The 23705-nt window shown below is 40.9% G+C and overlaps 1 protein-coding gene across 2 annotated transcripts in view; it reads right to left on the minus strand.

Moving 5' to 3' along the window:
* Positions 1 to 614: 614 nt before the first annotated feature.
* CCDC102B (coiled-coil domain containing 102B) overlaps positions 615 to 23705 on the minus strand; it is an 89699-nt gene continuing 66608 nt past the window's right edge. For both annotated transcript variants that reach the window (XM_083622621.1, XM_083622620.1), the window contains one exon: positions 615 to 2354. In XM_083622621.1, coding sequence (XP_083478747.1) covers positions 2298 to 2354 — 57 coding nt within the window. In that variant the 3' untranslated portion in view covers positions 615 to 2297. The remainder of the gene's footprint in view (positions 2355 to 23705) is intronic.

Raw genomic sequence — 23705 nt, forward strand, 5'->3', positions numbered from 1 at the left:
AATTTGAACAGTTAGGACCAGGTCTTGAGGTACTGGAATGTTAAAAAGGGGGACTCCCATTGCCTAAAGACTACAACGGGAGGTTGGCTTTGACATCTGAGAAATATAGCTTTGGATCCAAGCTACAGGTTTGGATCTGAAGAACATAGTCTGGAACAAAAATAACTATTGGTGCCATTCTGCAAACACTTTGTTGACATAGTACTACGAGGAAAGTTCTAGAGCAGTTCCCAAGAAGTTGCAGAACATCATTCATCGATGGGCAAGCCTACTGTGGGACTGACGTGGCTGGAAGATGTGGCCAATTCTTCTTTCTATTTTGCTATGCCTGCCACAAGCTGTTGTAGTGGAAGGGTCTGAGGATCAAGTCCATTGAGAGCTTGGCAGGGCTTTGGATCTGAAACCTGCCTTTTTGTGAATGGAATACTCTTTTCAGGAGTGGAAAGGCACCTTTAGAACAAGCACTTAGTCGAGAAGGAAAGAAAAAAAAAGAAGAAACACAATATCTTGACAGATGTTATAAATTAGTAGATGCACATTTTTCAGCCTAACTGCACAGCAGGTTTACAAGACAGAGTGAACAAAATAACACAAACATATAAAGGAACTACTAATATGGCTACCAAAATATTTATTTTCATGTATTTGCAGCTTCACAAAAGTCTAATATATCCTCAGGAAAACTAACACTTCCTGCCCACTTACAAATCACTTTTGAATATTTTAGGGGCTCCATTCCAGTTACTTTATTATGCCATAGGTGTGGAAGCAAAGACTACACAATTAGCTCTTTAATACTGATATAAAGTTTTAAAAGCTTTTATACAAAAGTATGTATTTAAAAGAAAAGTTGGTTCAGTCTCATCACAGTCTGGGATTTCACTGACCACAATGGAAATTACTTCTAGGTAGACATGCATAAGATTTCACTGTTAATTTGGCTGATGTATGATAATTGCAAAAATGATTATTCTTATTTTACAAAAATGTTACCTCTCAAGATACAGAGAACATCTGTCTATGAAAATGCAAAGAAATAATCAAGACGACAAAAGGTGTACGTTAACCATGTTGGTAACATTTCATACATATTCCAATTGCCCCCTTGGGTGAGGTTAAGGTAAGTGATACCTCACTGCAACATTAATTCTGAATTATTTGGCTACATTTCAGAAAAAAAGTAATTAAAATTTAATATACAACCTCAAAGTTCATTCACAAGACTTCATTACATCTAATTTTTATTTTAATTCTTTTTGTTGCATGAAGGACTTGGGCAGCAGGCCACAGAATATTTTCCTACATTTCAGTATGAGACAGCTCAAGCAATAAAAATTGGGGGCATTTTGTCATTAAACGTGTCAATACTTTAGCAATGAGGTGGAATAGTGACCTTTTAATGATGTCCGGTTCTGAGGTTACCCAGAAAAATTGTATTCATATTTCCTTTTTGAACAAGATTATAAAAAATGGCCACTCTTAAATATAATAAAATAATGAACATATTTGCATTAAAATAATGAACTTTTGTGAATTCTTGAACCTTCCCTTTTTTCTTTCTCTTTTGTATGCTTCTTAAATTTTTGTGATGCAAATGTACATATCAACTGGCAGTGGTGATAAAATGCATGGATGTTTTCATCTATCTGCTGTGGAAGACCATGGGTGCTGATGTTCACACTTTATTTTGCAAAAGCCGTTAGCTGGTTTATGGAGAAAATACTACATTCTAGGGAAAGACTGATATTCAGCAGTGCCCCCTGTTGCCCTCCACATTCATTTACTGTAGGTATGGGGAATCGATGGCTCACCAGATTATTTGGACTCCAACTCCCATCAGCCCCAGCCAGCATGGCGGCCAGCAGTCCAGGATGAGTTGTAGTCCATCAACATCTGGAGGGCCACACATCCCGTCACTGACTTACTGCAGAGGAAACAGCAGCCTACTCACTCTAAGGGCCAGAATGGGCTGTGTGTGTGTGTGTGTATGTGTGTGTGTGTGTGAGAGAGAGAGACAGAGAGAAAGAGAGGTGCTCCCATTGCACCACTCCTTCACTTGTCCTTTAAGAAGAGGCCAGAGATAATGTGTTTGAAGGTATAGCAGTGCTGTGATGCAGTTTCTCTCCTCTGTTGTTCTCCATTCTGTCTCATTTTGGGTTTATTTTTTTGACTGGGCAATAGAACAGATAATGTCATCACGGCAAGATGAGAAGGTGACGAGGGAGAAGGAGGCCAGGTGGTTTGGGGAAAGTGTCGCGAACCCACCAGCTTCGGTGTTGTAAGGAGGAATTATCAGTTCAATGAGAAGATGGATTGTGGGTAAAACTTCTCTCCTTTCCTGTCTCTGAGGGTTTCTGTTAATGAAAGAGAAGGAACAAAATAATGTCTATGCGATGAATATCATTCTTGGCTCTTTACTTTGAACTAGAACGTGCACACTGGAAAAAATAAAGTATGAAGCAGAGTCTCTGCTTCTGAAGCAAAAACCCACATTATGCTTTGCACTGGAGTCGACAGTTCATTCTGCTGTTAGCTTATTTAGATAACTATAATTTTAGAGTTATGAAAATATATCCTGCAAAAAATAACCACTTGAGCCACAGCGACAACTTAATTGAAGGAGTTTGAGCAGATTCATCTCCTATTGACCTCACTCTTGGTAGAATATTTATGTCCCCTGCATAACCGTTCACTGTCTGAACCACATCTGCATATGCAAAAATATAAATAAATAAATAAAACCAGTACTTTCTCTTTCCTTTCCCTTTTTTTTTCTGCCATGACCCTGAGTTGAAGGAAGACTAACACTCCAGGGATCACTTCCAAAAAATAAATAAATGTTTGGTTATTATACAAATGTCAGGGCAGTTGGCAGAACAGCACCCTAAAGGGAAAAATGAGAAGGCAAGGTTTTCAGGATGATTTATGGTCTGTGTCCTTTCTGAAGTGAGATAAAATGCCTAGGGAGATATGCAACCCACTTGCTGACCTTGCTGAGATATGTCAGAACAGCAACAGGCTCATGAAGCAAACTCTCAAATGGCAAAAGAGTAACTTATTTATGATTTTTGTCAACGTTCTTTAATACTAAACAATGGATAAGCAATGATATCGTCCTTGCTTACCAGCACAGGCTGGGGAGGTAGCTAAGGCTTCCCCCCCTCTCTCTTTCACACCCACCCACCCACACCCACCCACCTATAAAGAAAAGTTATCTCCCACTTGAAACTTGGCTTCTCAATGTAACATCTGGTCAGTCTCTCCACAGCCTTGTGCAGGAATTCTGCTAGCAGAGAGTGACCTTTGGATCCCACTCAGGATCTGGAAACTCTATTACAGGATCTAATAAAAGGTAACACAATTGCAATGGTTTGTTTACTTGCATATTTTCTGATATGTTCTTCTGATATGCTTTTCAGCAGTTTATACAAGGCAGACAAAGCAGACAACCTCTGTGCAAATAAGTGAATGGACACAATCTGGACATTAAAAATAGAATCATACAAAAAAATAAAGGGGATTGTCGAATCTTCCAAGACATTGCATCTGTGACATTTCTCCCCCCCCCCCTTAAACTGGGAATAAGAGGATAACATGGGTACTGATTACTAAACTTTTGAGTGTTTCTTAAGGCTTGAATAAGGATTATAAATGGTTCTCTCACTAACTAAAGTCATTATTTAGCACTGATGCTTTAATGTTTCAGAAACAAAGTACACATATTTTGTGATCTAATTAATTCTTACCTTGTTAACTAAAGTGTTTGTGCACCAGATCTTTCATCTGAAATTCCATCCTTTGTTAATTTTTTGCACACTTGATCTAGTCTAATATATTCATATTTATCATCACTACTTTCCCAGTCCATAGGCATAGGATAACATTGTCCATAAGAGCATAATCACAGTTTCATTTCTGTTACTGTTGAATGGCAGGGTCATTATCTCAATATAATGGGTTCACAGTGGGCTCCAAAATCATTGTTTTGATCCTGTACATTACCTTTCTCTTTCAAATAGTACAGTTAGTGATTACCATGCATTGCATTGCAAAAGTACTGTGCGTCATTAGGAAGGCAGCTTGAGTTGACATACTTGGGCCAAATGGAAATTATCTTTTTGAAGGACTCTTTCTAAACTACTTTTCTTTGGATATGGCTCCCCTTCCCAGTAGTAGGGCACACACATGGCATGCAAAACATACCCAGGACCAGATTCAGCATTCTCTGACCACCAGCACTAGCACTGTTGTGTTAGTGTAAGGACAAGAATAATGGTTGCATGATACAAAATCCAGCGCAACAGTTGCACGAGAGGAAGCTTGTTGTGCAACAGGTTGAGCAACAGGAAGCATTAGGGCTATAACAATCTCATATCAAGCAACTGTCCCAGTTTGAGCGGAACATCATGGATTTAAATAAGCCATCCTGCTCTCCGATTGGACTGTCCTGGGATCCATGTGTCCTCCCTTGGGCAGCTGCCGCTGAGGAGTGCAACTTTCTGTTCTTCTTTTTGCAATGAAAGAAGGTGGCCTCAGTGGCTGCTGGGAGAAGCTGGACTCTCCTCCAATCAGAGTGTGTAGCAGGGAGCAGAGAAACGTTGATGGGATGGTGGAGTGAGGAAGCAAGGACAGCCGTCTGCTTCACCTTGCCCAGCCCCAGCACTGCTGGAGTGCACAGAACACAAGGCCCTGGGGAACTTCGAACTCAGCGAAAAGGTGGTGGCAGTGCACAGAAAAGGAGTGGGTCTCGTGGACAGCAGAGGCGTGAGTGGCCGCCACCACAGAGGGAACAGGAAGCAAAGGGGCTCTGAGTGCTCTCTGCCCTCGACTGTTCAACACCGGCTCTCCCCCCCCCCCCTCTAGGCTGGCACCGAGGAAGTTATGGCCTCCGCTGCCCCCTCATGTGCCAGAGCCCAGAGGAGGAGAGGCGCAGAATGTTCGCCATTTTTTCTCTTTGCCATTTTGACCTCTGGCTCAGGTCTGAGACAGAATTGGAGCTGTGGCCTGGTAGCACTGGGCCGACATTGCTCCTTCCCTCTGCTGCTTCCAACCCCAGCAATTTGACTTGCGCCCATGTCCCGGATCCAAAGCTGAAAATGTTGGAAGGCATACGATCTGTTGTGCAACCTGCCACAAAAACGACATTGGCTTCCTGGACCTTTTCTTGCACAACTAATACACTGCTAAGGGACTGTAACTTAGCTGAATTCTTTTCTCAGTTTCAATCCCTGGTATCTCCAGATAGGGCTGGGAGAAAATCCTGTCTAAAATCCTGGACAGCTGCTCATGATCGGTATAGACAGCACTGAGAAGGTGGGTCAATACTCTGACTTGCTCCTCAATAAGCCATCATGTTCTTGCAGCTCTTCATGGTTTTAAATAATGAAGAAGGTGCATGGTGTTTTGCTAAAAAACACAATCAATATATTACTTATAAACAAGTGAGTTTTTAAAGATGAGAGCCTGTATAGTATAATATTTTTTACTCCATGAAGTACTAAAATGTCTTGCACCACCACTATTGCATATCTTAAATTTACCAAGGTTGCTTTTACTGCTCAGTATACATTTGGTAAAACTGACTACAGCGATGCACACTGTAATACCAGCTTAGACTCCATATGCTTGTTACCAGGGGAAAATGATGCTGAAGTTATTTTGGGCTGCAATATTTTTGGGCCATCTTAATTGCCTACCTTTGCTAAGCAATCGACACTCACTTGTGATTTGTTTGTTGGAAATACTTCTGCTTTCACCATCTGTACATTGCAGCAAATGATGAGGACTCCTCTCACTACTTCGTATCTCATCTTCCTCGGTGCCGGGACTTAATGAAGTTAGTGAAGTTTTAACAAAGGCTCTCAGACATTCCCTTCCGGGCCTCAAGGCACTCCCTCCCAGTCTCTCTTTGACTCCGCGTGACAAACTTACTCCAAGGATTTTGAAGGACTTCTAATGGGCTTTTAACCCTAAAACACCTTCAATTTCGTGGACCTCCAAATATCTCAGTGGTTTTAACAAACTGAGAAGAAGGGGGGGGGATACTGCAAAGGAGTGCTCTAATTGGACCCAGTTTTTAAACTCCTCGCAGCAGCCCACCTAGGACGGAATGAAAATTGAACGAGATTGCGACCTGAGAACTTTAATACTTTATCACTCTATTTAGAAGTCTGATCTCACTGATTTAAGAAGAATCTGCAATGAGAAGAACCAAAAGACTCAGGTGTCTTGACATAGAAACTGACGCAGAGCCCTCTGGTTTCAAACAGAGTAATCTAGATAAGTATCTGCTACCTCAAAAACAGCACATATCTCCTCCCAAAAACTCCCTCAACTCTTTACATGGAAAGACAGTTGAAGAGATATCCCTAGGAATAAATGAGGACAAGGCTACTACTCCCACAACCGAGGCACAAGTACTAATTGATAGAAAGGTGGAGCTGCTGGAGGAATGCTGCCTACTGACTGCTCAAACAGTTCAAAAAATCTTTGAACAATTACAAAACATCTTCAAGAAGCTGGATAACCCAGATGAAAGGAGGCAACTCACTCCCTTTTTGCCATCCTTAACAAGCCCTGGAGATAAACAGAACAAATACAAATTCATACCTCTAAACCAGCCAAAAATCAGAGGAAGCCCCCCTCACTCAGTCAACTTGATACTGAGGCCATGTGAGATTGTTCTCCACATTTTTCCATACAGAGGGCCCCTACCTTACTGGGAGTCATCCTTCTGGGCCAGACATCATCTAAATCTGCTCCTAGGCCTTGAGGGGGGAAGGATTGACTTAAAAGCAGTCAAGAGGCTCACTAACGATGGATATTCCAAAAAAGTACTACTAAGATTTGGTAGTCATAGAATCCCAACCGAAATCTTAAGGGAAAAGGCTCATTTAGCCCAGAAAGGAATTATTCCACGTCGACACTTTGAAGATATATCACTCAGACCATTGATTGCATCTAAAAGACAGAACAAGATGAACAAGGCCATTCCAACAGAAGCCGATATCTGCCCTACTCCCGTGGAAGAACCCAGTAGATGGGAGAAACCGCTGCCAGCTACCCGGGAAATCACGCAAGAAAAATCCAAGCTCCCAAACCATGCGATTGTAGCATCAATTAACAGCCTCGCCCTTGACACAACAGACTGGACAGTCCCAGAAGAAGAAGATCTGCTGAGTAACTTTACCAACCTACCAGATAAAGAACAAATAAGCATACTCAGTAAACTGACGAAACTACAGGCCAAATTGATCGAAATTCACCAACAAGGTCAACAAAATGCAGTAGAAACAATACACAATCAAACCTCACACCTATCAGCCCTCTCCCCAAAATGCATAGTCAAAAAGAGAGCTACTAATGGAACTTTTAAATGTATAGATGCAGAGCTTCAAATCCAGCCTCCTTTAAAATATGAAATGACAAGGAAAAACTCCAGTAATGAGACCACAAATTCCTGGCTGAGATATCAAATACTAGCCCCAAACGAAATAGGTACCCCTTATTTAAGTACTACAAAGGATTCTAACATTCCCGAACAAAAGATGACCTCCAACAGACCTGACACATTGAACTCAACATCAAACGAGACCAAAGAAATGGAAGTAGAGACCGAAAACAATCCTACGGTCCATAATAGTCCACCAACCACAGAAATCTCTCAGGAACAAGGAACAGCTAAGGAAGAAAATCAAGAAAGGGAGGAAATTCTAATTTCCCGCACTTTAAAAAAGAATCTAAAAGATCCACCATTATGTTCCCCACCGAAAGTAGTGACAAATGGCTGTATCGGCACAAGACAAAATTCCTCGCTGGACTCAATAACAGAATTAGAATGACTAAATGCTGTCAACCAGCCACCAACTCAAAAACGGATTCTACGCTTGCTGTCCTGGAATATTGCAGGGTGGGGAAACAAAGACGGAGACCCAGACCTAATGAACTTCTTTAAAGATTTTGAATTAATACTTTTACAAGAAACATGGTCAACTAGAGATATTAAAATCAATGGATTCTCCTCCTATACGAAACCCGCATTGAAAACAAACACGAAGGGCCGGCCGAAAGCAGGGTTCTGTTGTATGATCAAAGACAACTTAGGGTTTGAAATCAAGCAGCTAGAAAAATGCTTGCCACTTGCACAAGCCCTACTTTTAACCCAAAAAGAAGATACTTTGCTACATGTAAATGTCTATATCCCCCCATCCAAAAACAACAGCAACAGTGAAAATTGGTCACAACTAACCTTTTATATAGAAAATTTGACCGCTAAATACCCAAATGCCTCATTGATAATAGCAGGTGATTTTAATGCCAGAGTGGGAACCAACAATGAACAACTATGTAGCAAACTAAATTGGAATACTGACAATGATATCGCACATGCCCTGAAAATAGGACGATTCTCCAGAGATAGGGTTGTAAACAACGAAGGCTTACGCCTACTTGAATTATGTAACAACTTTAATTTACAGATTGTGAACGGTTCAACAAAAGGCGATAGAAGCGGGGAGTTTACATACTTCTCCCCCCGAGGATGCAGTGTCATCGACTATATTCTTGTCCCTTATAATATTATAAATTCGATCATGGACCTCAAAATCGGAACGCGTACTGAAAGCGACCATCAGCCATTATTGTTGTCTATTAACTTAAAGGATGAAACCAAAATAACCAAGCACAATATTATAGAACCCTCTCAATACAAACAAATGACCCAATTAAAATGGTCCCAGGAAATGAGTGCAGTAGTGGGGCAAAAACTTACAGCCAACCTGAGAAAACAAGTATTATCCAACTTAAAGACCACTAATTCCTACAGCGATATTCCGAAAATTTATAATGAAATCTTCCAAATGTTCGTAGAACTTAGTACTCCACCTAAAGTTTGGGTACTTAAACATAGCGCTAGCCCTTGGTTTGATGATGAATGCTTCCAGCTAAAAAGAAAACTGCGCCAAACATTTAAAAATAATCGCACTAAACTAGAGCCCTCTTATCTTGATGAAAAAAGAAAATATCATTACATTCTGGCCGAAAAGAAACAGAAATATGCAACCCAAAAATGGCTACAATTACTTGACTCAATTCAGAGCAAAAATAACAAAGCGTTCTGGAACCTAGTGTACGGAGGATTGAAAGCCGAAAATCAACTAACTCTACCACCAATTGCAGAATCCAAATGGTCCCAATATTTCACATCTGTATTTAACAATCTACACAGTGAACTTAAAGGAAATGAAACCACTAAAAATAAAATCAATAAACTCCAGGAGTGGCCAAGGGTAGAAGAAGAGGAAATTAGAGAGATAGTTAAAAATTTCAAATCGGGGAAATCTCCTGGGCCAGACGGTCTACCAATAGAATTATTTAAGACCTATATAGATTGGTGGGCAGAACCCTTAGCTCAATTGTTTACTCTCATAGATAAATATGGGATCATACCTGAGATATGGTTAAGATCAATAATTATCCCAATCTTTAAAAATGGCGACCCAAAAGAACCAAGGAATTATAGACCGATAAGCCTATTATCAGTGATAGGGAAAATCTACGCTAAGCACCTTTTATCTAAACTCCTTACCTGGATGAAAAATCTAAATTTACCAGGGAAAGAACAAATAGGTTTCTCCAAAGGTTGCTCTACATTAGACCACTGCCTTATACTTATGCATTTGGTTGAAAAATACAGATCTCAAAGGCAATCTAAGATATTTGCTGCTTTTGTAGATTTTCGTGGTGCATTTGACTCAATTGACCGCCCAAAGCTGTGGAGGAAACTCGCAGAATTAAAAATTGATCAGCGCTTATTGATCCTAATAAAAAATTTATACTCTTCCAATATCTGTCAAGTCAAACTTAACACCAAAGGTCACCTTTCATCAGACATCCCAAACTCGAAAGGGGTAAAACAAGGGTGTATTCTTGCCCCCTTCCTATTTAATTTATTTTTATCAGACTTGCCAGATCACCTTCAAAAAATAGAATCACATGCCCCTAAACTTAATCAGAAACCAGTTTCTCTGTTATTATACGCAGACGATGCTGTTCTACTATCATTAACGAGCTTGGGTCTGAAACGTCTTATATCTTCTCTGATCCTTTACTGCGAATGTAACAAGCTCTCTATAAATTACGAGAAGACAAAAATTTTGGTCTTCTCGAATGGTTGGAAATTAGAGAAATGGAAAATAAGAGGGCAGGAAATCCAACAAGTGAAAATCTATAGGTATCTGGGAATCTTATTCCAGAGCAATTTAGGGTGGGCAAATCATCGCACAAATGCCATAAAACAGGCAAAGTGCACCTCATCAGCAGTTACCCGTTTTTATTATCAGAAAGGCAATCAATTTATTCCTGCGGCCAATCAGATATTCCAAACAAAAGTGCAATCCCAGATATTCTATGGAATACCGCTATGGGTCCAAGCATATAATAGTGATTTAAAAAAGATTCACTCCAGCTTTCTGAGACGTATTCTTGGACTCCCAGCTGTGACCAAATATGAAACAATGTGTGCAGAAATAGGCATACACACAATGGAATATTGGGCCTGGTCCACCTCAATAAAGTACTGGTTACGCTGCCATTTTCGCTGCCCTCCATCAAGTCTGCTCGCTGATTTGCTCAAAGACTCCTACAAATCAAGATGGTATCAGTACCTCGAAAAAAAGATTGAATCTTTAGGCATCGAGCTGGAGCCCCTGTACAATTCTAATGAGCAATACATTTTCCATAATATCCTAACTAGACTAAAGGATGTCGAGAGGCAAAATATTATGGCAGCTGTAAACAAAATTTGTTCGCCCATATTCTATGATTTAAATATCTTAGATAGCAGAGCCAATTACGTCACCAAATTAATAATTCCAGCCCAACGTAGGGCTTTTATGCTGGCCCGTTTGAATGTTTTTCCCTCAGCATTTGTCAGGGGAAGATATCAAAACATCCCTAGAAACAAGAGATTCTGCAGATGTTTTATGAATGTCCCGGACACGGTAGAGCACATTCTCTTTCAGTGCCCATTGTACAGTACGCTCCGTCAACGCGTGCTGTCCCCTCTTTTGGGTGGTCTGGAGCCCCAACAAGGTGAATGTGTGGGATTCTGCCTATCCGACGTTGACCAAAGGGTAACGGCGGGGGTAGCCGAGTTTTTGGTAGCAGTCCTCCAAGGAGCAGGTTAACAAGGAAAACCACTGATTTTATATGTATATAAATATATATGTATGTAGCCAACTGCTGCCTTTCTGTATATATCTCAAGGCTTTTATATGTTACTTTTTCTTTTATCGTTTTGTTTGTATAATGCCTAATAAAGGTTTGAATAAGTAAGTAAGCATTATGAAACCAAACAGTCTAGGGAAAATCTGTCAAAGTTACCTAATCACATATGTGCAATCGTATCAAGCTGCTTTGCAGTGTAAGCTGCGGCATAGCTGGGGGTGGAGGAAAAGTTAATGACTGAACAAGGAACTTTGACAAACTTGTATATCTGCAACTTTTATTTAGTAAGCAAGTCATGCATTTTCATGTGCATGTGTATGTATATGTATATATGAAAACATTGAGGATGATTGTTAAAACAGAGAAAATTGAACAAGTTTTGGGGGTTATCATGTGAGGCTGCAAATATTAGCCACTTCTCACATCTGCCCCATCTCCCCTGCCTTCTGTGACTTTCCATGCACATATAACCCTGTGGCAGATGCCTGACATATATAAGGTTCCCAAGATCTATCTCTGGCATTGTGGGTTACTGAATCTCAGGTAGTAATGCCATTGCCTGAGACTTCAGAGAATCACTGCTACTCAAAGGAGGTGGTACTGGGCTATTGAATTGGCTTGAATATAAGGCAGTGCTACATGCACATCTATATCCCTTCATTCACACACTTCTTCATCCCTCATCACACACACACACCCTTTATACACCCACCCTTAAAACTCTTGCACCTGACTGCTAGCAGGGTCCCCCGAAACCCTCCAACATTTATTTGATGAAAATAGGGACATCCCATTCCATAACGATAATTTTTCTATTTATACTCCACACATCTTACTGGGTTGCCCCAACCACTCTGGGCAGCTTCCAACATATATAAAAACATAATAAAACACTAAACATTTTAAAAACTTTGCTATACAGGATAGCCTTCAGACAGCTTGGGTGTTGGGTAGCTCCATACCCTCCAACATTTCTCCAATGAAAATAGGGGCATCCTAAGGAAAAGTGGGACATTCCAGATCAAATTAGAAACTGGAACGGCTTCTCTAAATCAGCGACATCCCTGGAAAAAAAGGGGCACTTGGAGGATCTGTTTCCCTAGCTGCCTTGTAATGGAAAGTTGTTTAGGAAGCCCAAGCCAAAGATTGCCTCTGGTCTCTACAGTAGCCCTTTGTGCATGAAATCTGATAATAATATTACTGCTGGAAATAATTTGATTGCTAACATGCCTACGTGCTTTCTCCAACTCAAAGGAGAAAACTCTGGCAGAGGGAGGAAGCGTAATAATGCAGCATTTATCGCACTGATGCTGTAAAATTATTACAGAGTGATGACAGTGGAGGCCTCATGGATGTGTAGTTTTTGTAAGTTATTAATGACCAGCTGTGTCTGCTTTAGCTGTGCTGTTTTATGGTCAAGCCAAACAATAGTTATAGAATCCTAAACAGGATTTTGTAAGCGCAAGATAGTTCTTTTATAGAACACCTGTTTTATCCTGAAACAAGAGAGAGAGAGAGAGAGAGAGAGAGAGAGAAATGCAATGAAGGAGACTTAAATCTTCATAAAAACATTTCGAAGGTGGCTTGCTGAATTTTGCTAACTCAAGACACATTGGTTTTGGAAAGGGAAGAGCATCTGTTGGATTTTATTATATAATGAAAATGTTTATATTGCCATGACACAGTGAGATTTTTTTCCTGGCCTTTTACAGTCTAGTGTACAGAACATCCATCACTGCCAAGAACATGCCATTAGGTTTATTAGAATAAATTCAGCATTTAAAGGCAAGCACTTGGGTTTTATTGAGATAATCCACCAAAATCTCATCAAATGTGCCTCTGGAGACAAACGTAGTCACAACATCAACTTTCGTTTCAAAGGGCATGGCTAATTACGAGAGGATCATGCAAAGAGAAACTAAATCTTGAGGGATGTTGGATGTGTTATTAAATCCATCTTCATACATTATGAGCCACATGTTCAATCAACACAAATAAGGAGGGTGGTATCGTGGTGAAAAGCTCTGCTCTGCCCCGCCATCTATGACATTCACTGAACTATTAACCAAGTGCTGGCTCCTGCCCTTTGATCTATTCATATTTACGGTACAGCTGTATAGCTGCATACACAGCTTTGCTGAAGTCTTCAGTGAACAGGCGTAGATTGGGGTGGGGCAGAGTATTCATGGATTGAAAGCCACCCAGGGAACTTTAGTTGTTAGGTGGTATACACATATTTACAATAAAAAAATATACATATGTGTCAGAGCTGCCCGAGGTCCCAGCTCACAAAGGACCAACGCCGCTTCGTTGTCAAGTACGGAAGTCTTTATTGAAGTTCAGTTTCACTTCCAGAGCCGCAGCGTGCAGCTCTACGTCTCAAACTCTAGACCGCTGAAGCTCCGTCTGAGTCTCCTCCCCCCAGACACCAGTTTAAGACTCTAGCCTTGCTCCACCTCTTCCTCTGCTCTTTCCGCCTCTGGTTCCGCCTGTCCGTCGGGGTCTCGCCCTTTCTAGACTCTTCTGACGCTGAATCCCCTGAGCCTTCCCCCTCCCTCCGGCGGGCTTTAGGAGCTGGTTCCCAATCCGGGTCTCCTGCTGTCCCTCGTGCCTGTACATTTGAACTTGGCGCGCGCGCCCAGCCAGCAACTTTCCTCCTGACCATTTCACTGCTGCTGTCACTGCTTCCCCCTTCGGGGAGGCTAGCTGCAACTGACCTCCCCTCCGTTCCCCCACTCTCCGATGGAGGCGTGGTCAGCCCTGACTCATCTTCTCTCCCCGCTGGAGGAGACGCTGGTCCTGACACATGTGACTCTTCCCCCCCACTACGCTCTGGTGGGGAAACTGGTCCTGATCCCCCGCTGCTGCTTTGGGGTTCCCCGCTGGCTCCTTGTTTCTGGTGCGTCCCCCCTGGGACCCCCCTTGCCCTGACCATCGGCGCCCCCGTCTGGGAATCTTCTGATTCGCTGGAGAAGCTCATGGAATCTCTCGGGTCACTGTCATACTCCCCTACGCTACCCTCGGATTCTTCCCCTTCGCTCTCCATTTCCTCTCTCCCCTGTGCTCCTGCTCCCGAGCCCCTGACAATATGGATCATAAGAAGGGCTGGTGCACAGCAGCTTCAACTGATTCTGTTCCTTCAGTCACCTATTGCATCTTTCTGACCCTTGAGAGAAGCAAAGACTGGAGCTTAGGAGTTACCCAACCATTGAAAATCTAGAGTTTAAGTACTATTGGGAGCCAACTATTCCCTATGGAGCAGGAAGGGGTCTTTCTGGATGAATGGGTTTTATTCCTTTCTACCTTTGTTTATTTCCCACAAGTTTCTCTCTGCTTATAATTCTGTTTATTTCACAGAGTTTGAATTTGAGAAGACATGACCCCAGTGAGAAATGGCTAACTGGTTATCTGAATGTTTCCTAAATCATGAGTTTACTTTCAGAGGAAGATACTATTGTTTATGTGAAACCCAATTCTTTCTTATGTGTAATAATTAAACTTTGCTGGTAACACAGAATTCGTGTGTTAGTCTTTACATTAAGTATTAGGAGGTCAGGGTATTTATGCATGCCTTTCAGGTCACATTATTTAAATAAAGACTAGTAGCAGGGTCAAGATAGTTCATAATGGAGGTCTCTTTTTCTATCAAGTTATGCCAACCACTCTGTTGCTATGACCAACAGCCATAAACCATGCAAAAAAATTTCCAAATTGGCACAAACAATTACAACTGGAATATAGTAAGATTTCGATGCCTATATCAATGCACTTTTTTGTCTGAAAAAAGTGAAAGACATCCTTTCCAATATGATTTGCCATATTTAGTTGAAATATATATAAGCCCTAAGAAACAAGGAAATTGTACCACACGCAGCCAGGATAAATATTCTAGATTACTCGATGGAATTTGCATACTGCTTCCAATAAAATGCTAGGCAAATCATTGGAAAAGCAATGAAGTCTCACCATGATTTAAAAGCCCTATTAGGAATTGACAACTGAAAATCTGGAATGAAATCTAATAATGGTAAATCATTTATAACAAGCACTAATATTCTACCATGCACATTTTTTAATGGGGCTGCCACAGCATGTGTCCCCTTATGGCATCTTGCACAGCACAGGACCCATAACTAAACATTTCTGAGCACCCTGCATGTTCAGGGTGCAACTGAGCATGCATGCTAGTGGCGAAGTATATCACAATGCTGTTTTCAATGACAACTGATACAGATCTGACTCTTTAATGAATTGTGTTGTTATTTATCCATTTTCTTTGTGCTCTTATCCTGGGATAGTCTCGAAATCTGATGAAATTACTAAGGCATGGTTCCTTGCAAAAAAAGAAGCTTGTGTTTGCCAGCAGATGGAAAGCAGTCTGAGGCTTGAGAGAGCGAGCATAATGGGTGACTATAACTAATTCAGGTCTGCATCACTCAGGATGCCCAACCAGCAGATGATTAGCAATCCCCATGGTTTTGCAGTCCCAGGAAGGTGGTGTAGTGAAGTATTTGATAAACCACCATACATGGCTGATATGGCATATTGAGCTTAACAGATCACAAGTGCAGGGTTGCCAGGGTTCAAACAGCGAAAATCTGGACAGAAAAGTTGTTGAGCTCCCCCCCCCCCGACATTTAGCCAGTTTCCACCCAGACACTGCAGCCGACTGCAGTATTCTGGATATGTCTGGGAAATTTCAGATGTATGGCAACCCTACACAAGTGATGCTGGCCTCACTGTAATGCAATACACTGGAGAAGTAAATTCCATAAATTGCACTCTGTTATGAGTATACCCTATATCTCATTTTTTGTGTGTGTGGAATGTGTGTGCCCTGTGCTTCATGTATTTCCTGTTGAGGGAAAATGGTTCCAGAAAAAAAAGGCTCCCCTCCTTTTGGATGCTTTGAAGAATTGGAAAACAGAACAAAATACAATTTCCTCCAGATGAAGGATTTAAAGTGATGAGCAGCACAATCTACCTTAGTTGACTGATTCACAGTAACTAGCCCACTAGATTCCATACCATTTAGATTCCATACCATTTAAGGCTATGCACACATAATACCCCCAAAACATGACATGATAGTGCCATTATTGCCTGCAGTATAAGCATTATTTCTTACGTTGTGATAAAGTCTGTGCTCAGTCAGGTCTTCCTGGTTTAGACAGCATTCAAAAACTGTGAGCCTGTTTGACTACAGATGTTACTGAGAAAGCAAAAGCAAAACAACACAGTGGACCAAAGACTATAATGATTCTATATTGCCATATCTCTGGAAAACTACCATCTATACACAGCTCAAAGTAAAGAAACTGCTTCTAGTGACTTTTAAATAACAACAACTACTCTTACATAAGGCTACTCAATTGCATTGTCCTCTGGATGGCTCACAAACACAAAATATTAACACACAATAACATAAAAGAATCATATAATAAAATAGCAACTTGTGACCTAAAGATTTCCAGCAGAGAGCAGAAAAAAATCAGATAGCTTAAAAAAAAAATAAAAAAAATACACAGCACATAAGCAAGGGTTCAAAACAAAAATATCACAGGTTCTGTAAAAGACCTGGGAAGGAGAAAAAAGTCTTTGAAGTGTTTTTAAGAAACTGAAATTGATGTACTTTAATTTAATTTTATGTTTGATGTACCCCATGCTGGAATTATTTGTTTGATGACAGATAAGTAAAGAATAAAAATATATAAAGAAATAAAGAAAATAAGGAAGGAGTTAGGTGAACCTATCAGGGGAGGAAATGCTACAACCAGGGTACCAACACCAAGAAGGCCACTTCCCTGGTGCACAGCTGCCTCACTTCACATGTTGAAGGCTCCTGGATTGGATATCCTTCAGATGATATCATGGTTTGGATAGGTATATGACAGAGAATGCCCTTACTTTTAAACAGGACTTGTGGGCTATCATGAATAGTAAAACCTTCCTGTGTTTCATTCCATATTATTGTGTTTTATTCCATATTATTGGGTTTATTTTTTGGAGGGCTATAACAGCAAACCTGCAATGCATCTCATTAGCTGCAATTTTAACAAGTTTACAGTCACAGAAGCTTTTTTAAAAATGGCATTGTTAGTGGAGTCCCTAAGAAATAATAAAACATTTCCCAGCCAGATGGCTCAGTCACACTAAAGGAGTTGAGAGAATAAAGCTCTGCAAAGTGGAGCAATTAAGAGAACTGCCAACCGGCATGCTACCTATCCTGTTTGTGACCTCCCAAATCTCTGAGGTTATTGAGAGAATTTGCAAGAAGCTGTATCTAAATGGGACCGGCTTAAATCCTGCTTTTATTTATTTACTTATGCATATGTGCATATTATATTTAAATGGACACACACACACACACATATCCTTGCAAATTTTAAACTAAAGCATCCTAGGAAAGATAGCTCAATCATATGGCTTCAGCGAAAGTCCTGCACAAATGTATCCTGGCCTCACAACATTTTTAAAGAAGCACAATTAAATATTTGAGCAGAAATAAGGATTCACGTCAAAAGCTGTGAAAGTGATTAATTTCCTAGACGTGCCTGCTGTGCATTCGAGCTTCATAATTTGTCAAGGAAAAAGGACCATTAGGTGTGATTTATGAATTTAAAAAGAATTGTTCATTTCAGCTGCATCAGGTCCAGAAACGTTGTTGTGAGGAATTTGCTAAACTGTCCTCATGTACGCACATAGGAATTTAACAATAAATGAAAGGTTAAAAGTTGGCAGTGTAAGCCCATGAAAGATTACCACATCTGCCCCGCAGTAACCTTGTGGTGATTCATGAGATAGCCTGAACAGTTAAGATTTTGCTGTGAATCTAAGAGATATAAATGGTTAATATCTCTAAAACTTCAGTACTTTAGCATGGTAACACTTTATAGTACGGGGAGAGGAATGCTAATGGATCTGACAAGGTAAAGATGCTCCATCCAACATGGGATGGAATAGATAACCTGTAGAAGGAAGAGCAGTAGAAGAAGAATCTGAAGACCCTTATCTTGAATGGATGGCACAACAGGGACATAACAAGGGTGCACAAGGCCCAGGAGTTTCTGAACAATGTGGGCATATTGCATACGAGTGTGGGCATTCCACAATTACAGTAGGTTCTTAATAACGTTGGAGTGTTCCTGTGGTTCAGGCATATGTTGAATCCAGAAAGGGATCCACACACGAGAGATGTGCTAAGCAGAAATAATTGGTGATGTGCCAGGTTGATTGAAAATCATCAAAAAATTCTCTGTTCTATTCCCAGAGATGGGTGATTCTTAGAATTGCATGCTTAATAAAGATCCTTGAGGCTATGAAGAGTCTGATTGAGAGAACTTTGAATCAAAAATGCTTTTCTATGTATATAAATCTGAGAAAGGGGCAATATTTTATCTGATGCTTATGTGGAAATACACGTCTTGGAGATCCAGGGCCAGAAATTACACAACAGAGGATCATGGGCCAGAGGGAGCTTTCCTCAATGTTTCCATCTCACAAAGGGATTTATACTGGACTCATAAGGAAAGAAGAAAAAGCCCTGAAGAGAGAAGAATAGCTGCAGAAATTAATGGAATATGCAGAAGTGGTTCCCATGGAATTATTGACAACTTCTGCTTGAACCTTTCTAATATGGATGTTTGTTCTGCCAGGAGCTAAAGAATGTTTAGCCTTAGATAGAATAATCATGATCACCAGGACCAGGTCTTGCTTCAGGAGTCAATGCTGATGAATAGCCTTCATACCTGCCTTTGTTTTGGCCAGCTTAGAAAGCTTGCTCAGATCCCCACACATTGGGGATTTCTTAGGCACCTCTTTAGTGGGCTTCATGGAGGTTGGGGGCATCTATCTGAAGGGAAAGATCTGTGCACCTTGTGATCTCAAAGCTTCCAAAAATCTAACGAACTGTAATGCCTGCTCATTGTGAGTGGGAGGCAGAGTTGTAGTGCCACTGAATTGAACCTGGGAAATACCTTCAAATGCAGGAAAGTAGGCCTGGCTGATTTTTACTCAAAGCCAGAATTGAAACAGCAGAGTCTTAAGGATTCCAAGAGGTCTCCTTAAGAGATTGATCCAAGTCCTATGGGCCCTGGGATGCCAGCTGTGTAGAGATGGAAGGAGAATGAGAGGTATGTTGTTGGAGAAGCAGAAGAGAAAGCAAAAGAGTGAAGAACATCAGGTTGAGGAGAGAGACAAAAGAGAGCAGCAGAGGGAAGAAGAGTGATTTTGGAGGAAGGCAAGGGGAAGCAGAAGAGTGGAGAAGGCAATCAGGAAGACAAATGAGAAAAGGAAAAAGAAGGGACAAATAGAGCAGCCTCCACCACTGAAAAATAGTGAAACTCACCAGCAGGGAACAGGATTAACTGTCCAAGGAACTGTGAAAGTGACTTTATGGTACTGACAGACCTAAGTGAAAGTTAGGATCAAAACTTATTATATTGCATTTGGCCTATATGGTTATATTTGCTATTTGGTTATTCATTTCTTGTTATCTGGGGAACAATATGAAACACTCCACTTCAGGAGCATATGCTGGCAGTAGATTCCACACAGCTGGGCAGAGCTGGGCAAGGAGTCACCTCCACATCTTATCCAAACTCCCTCCTGCAGATTGCTCTGTCCATTAAATATCTGCCTGTCTATCACTATATATTTGACCCTCACCTTAATTACTAAACCTTATGGTTTTACAGCACCTTAGCAGTTTTAGAGAAGGGCATGAGAGAAGAACTTTAAAACCTGGATTTTCTCTCCACCCTAGCTTGCTTAGTAAACTTTTGCCAAACTGTATGTGTCCCTAAATCTATAGCTAGTTGGGCCGTAGTGGCATCATCAAACTGGGCATCTTCGCCCCACACTCTTCACACTTTCTTAAGATGTCCCACTACTTGGATCAATCAACAGCTGAATATTGCCTCATGATGAGAAAGAACACAACTGAATTGTAATTTTCACTCTTGCTCAGAAAAGACGAGACGCAGCTCTTTGTTCCATAATGGGTAAAGATGAAGTAAGTGGACAATGCACCAAGTCCAGCCCTTGACTGAGATGCTTCACCTCAAAAGATCCTTCTTAAGTGAATAAGAAAGAGCACTGTGGGCACCAAATGCTCCAGAAGGTTCTGGAAAGTGGGCTGTGCAAGCACCGCCTACACACTGTGAGTCAATACAAAGTCCATGATGGATAACTTGACTTGTTTAAGGAACAGAATAAATCAAATTTTAGTATAAACAGTATAAAATGATACTGACAGTATAAAAGCAGCATGGGAAATTAAGTTAGGCAGAATTAAATTATCCCATCTGAAATTAAGCCAGATTCTGCCCTCAATTAACATAGCACAACCCCCAAAATCGATGGATGGAATTTGGCCAGAATTTGCTTGAACCCCTAATGTCATAGGACTTAATAATTAAGAGTGGTCAGGACCTCAGTTTTGTGCATCATCCAAAGACATATTAATGTACTTTCTACTATAAAAAAACAATCAATATATTATCTTTAAAATGCTGACTGCTGCAGAATTGCTTCCAGTTTTCTAAATTCCAAGAAAGTAGCATCTGACTTCTCCCTAAGTCTAGAATAAACACCAATCTTTCACTTTTTGGCCAGTCATTGGATATGCCCACACTATCAGAACTTTAATTCTACAGTGAACAAATTTAAGTGAATTGGTAAACTAGTGGCTTAAACTGGCTTAATCCAAGATGTAGGTAACAATCCTGCAGGTAGTTCCATGTGCTGCAGTCCCAGCTGAGCAGTCCTGAGTATATTACAGCCAGAACAATGGGAAACCTGAGACTTCTCTTAAGAAAAATGTGTCTTGAATCTAAAAAGAAAGTCTTATTACAATTAAATGATGCATTGTAAACACCTAGCCCTCTTTCTCCTCCCATCCACCTATAAGCAAGGGGTAAGTAATTATGCTTTTGACATTTTCAAGGAAGTCACTTGTCAGTAGGTGTTTTATTTCATAGTAATAAGAAGCTCATGCAATTTACCAAACATATACATTTTTAATGGATCTAGATATAAAATTGCACTGGTTATTTACTGTCATATCTAATTGGAATATTTTTTTAAAAAAATCAAGTGTTTTCTAATTATTGTCTATATTGCTCTTGGTATTAGTTTTATAGATCTTTAAGGCTTTGGGACCATAAGGCCTAGCTAGCTTGACCATAAATGATTAGCCCTTTTTTTCCTTTTCTTGTGAAAACCAATTTAAGTGAAGATGTGCACCATGCCCACAGGCCAACAGAGCTGAATTAATGAACCTTAAATGAGTTGTTAATTTATTTTTTTTTACAGGCAAGTTCTGAAGCATGCCAAGTTTCAAACTACAGAGAGACCCTGAAGCAATCTTGTACTTGCAAGTGAGTGAATTACAGAAGCTGGTTCTGGTTGGTCCAGTCATCCCTTTGCAAGGACACCACAACAAGATTTAGCAGAGAACTCCGCTGCTAAGGGTGGGCACTGACAACCATTTTCACTTCAGAGTGATTTTTGCTGCCACTTTTTGATGAGCTCCACGGGCATACACTTACTTTTTTTTTTTACTAATAGGGGTTTGTGGATGTGTTGTCACAAGGGAGGCCCTGTGGAGATTGCCACTTTTCCTAGCATGGCTTCATGCTTCTATAGCTGCCTCACTGGCAGAAGGTGGTAACGCATAACCTGTTAAAGTTCTACCTGTCATGCAGCTGTTAAAGGTGAAACTAACAGGACTTCCGGGTTAGCGCGAAAGGCTAATGGCGGATTCCCTCCGAGCTCCGGAGGGAATCGGCTCTACAGGAGTTGGGTCTTGCCGCTGCGGCGACGCGGGGACCCTTAGAAATCACAGGCGCGGATGCCTGTGAACTTGGTGACTCGGCGGGCACCATTTGCGCCCCCCCAACCTGCGAAGGAGCCTTTTTAAAGGCTTTGGAACGGGGGACGGGGTGAGCGGCGCGGTGCCGAGAGTCGACTGCTCCTCCTGTGGAGTGAAGCCGCGAGCCATGGTCGGAGAGTGCTGACTTTTTCTTGTGAACAATCGGATTCTAAAAGTAACAACCCGTGAGTAGTACGGAAATTGGACTTTTTAAGGAAATTTTCTTTTGAATTTGGCACGATCGGGGAAGGCGCAAACAGGAAGCCCGCCTCCCCGTCTTGTAAAAAATCTAAAGCAAGGACTAGTTAACTAAGGTCGAGAGAATTTCTTCTCCTTTATTGGACAAAAGATATTAATTTCACGATTTGGCAATACAAGTAATTTTACTGGAGGATAAGAGCTAATTTTGAGAGTTGAAGTGCCACCCCCCCCCCGGACCCGGGAGTGATTCGCGAGAGAGCCTGCTGAGGAGATATAGAAGAGTTTGACAGCTGTCAAAATTAGCTGTCAAAAAGGAAAAAGAGAACTTTGTTTCTGCTGTCTCTGCTGGATATATTTGTTGCAACTTGGCTATATTTTGTTGAAAATAAGTAAGAACTGATACAAACTAACTTGGCTTTTGGATTTTAACTGGAAAGAATATTAAGTTACCAAAATCCCTCTAGAGGGGGATTCGGGACACTACAAGAATGGCTGGAGGAGGGAAAATTCAGGCTGGGCTGGACAGAGTCTTTGTTCTCTTGGGAAAGTTACAAGGCCAAATTGATGTTTTGGCTACAAATGTAACAACTTTGAGCTTAACAGTAAATAACATTATGGAATTTGATAAGGATTTGACTCAGGAAGCCCATGCAGCTGGACAAAAAGAGAATTTTGAGAATCTTGAAAGTGTGGAGAAAGAGACATATGTTGTTTCTGAGGAGAAGGAAGGAGGAGCTGTAATTTTGCAAATGACAAAGGAGAGCCAGAGGCCTGATATCACACTTACAAAGGAAAATAAGAAATCAAACCAGAGGCCTGACAGGATGATCACAAGGGAAAATAAGTATTGGATGATGAAAATCTGGTTTGAATTGGCGACTGAAGAATGGAGAGATCTCCTTATGTGGAGATCTGAAGACCCATGGATTACAAATCTGATTAAAGTGGAAGCTGGAGTTTTTGTGACAATTGGACTTTTGGACCCTACTTTTAAGTATGGAGGTCTGGCTCGAAGAAACATGGACCTTATCGGGACAGAGCTGCTCCGAGATCTGGTGTTTAATACTAAGGACTATCAAAAAAACTGGCAGAGAGGAACTGAGAGAGAATTAAGAGCCTCGGACGTGAGATCTCCAGGCTGATAGAAGATTAAGACTGATGGATATTTGTTGGGGATCGAAACCGGGAAAGGGGGTGGTGGGGTTTGAGAATCCAAAGGGTGTACAATTCTGATCTGTTTTATTTTTTGTTTGGTTATTAATATGAAAATTGGGAAATTCGTGGAAGGGAATTTGGGTCGACTTTAGAAAAAGGTTTGTGTATTGAGGTACAAATATTGATGTCTATAAGTTAAAATTGGTTTTTTTAAAAAAAATGAATTAAATATAAAAAGGTTAAAAATTGG

Source organism: Podarcis filfolensis (assembly GCF_964270895.1).
Source record: "Podarcis filfolensis genome assembly, chromosome: 7".
Classification (NCBI taxonomy): Eukaryota; Metazoa; Chordata; class Lepidosauria; order Squamata; family Lacertidae; genus Podarcis; species Podarcis filfolensis.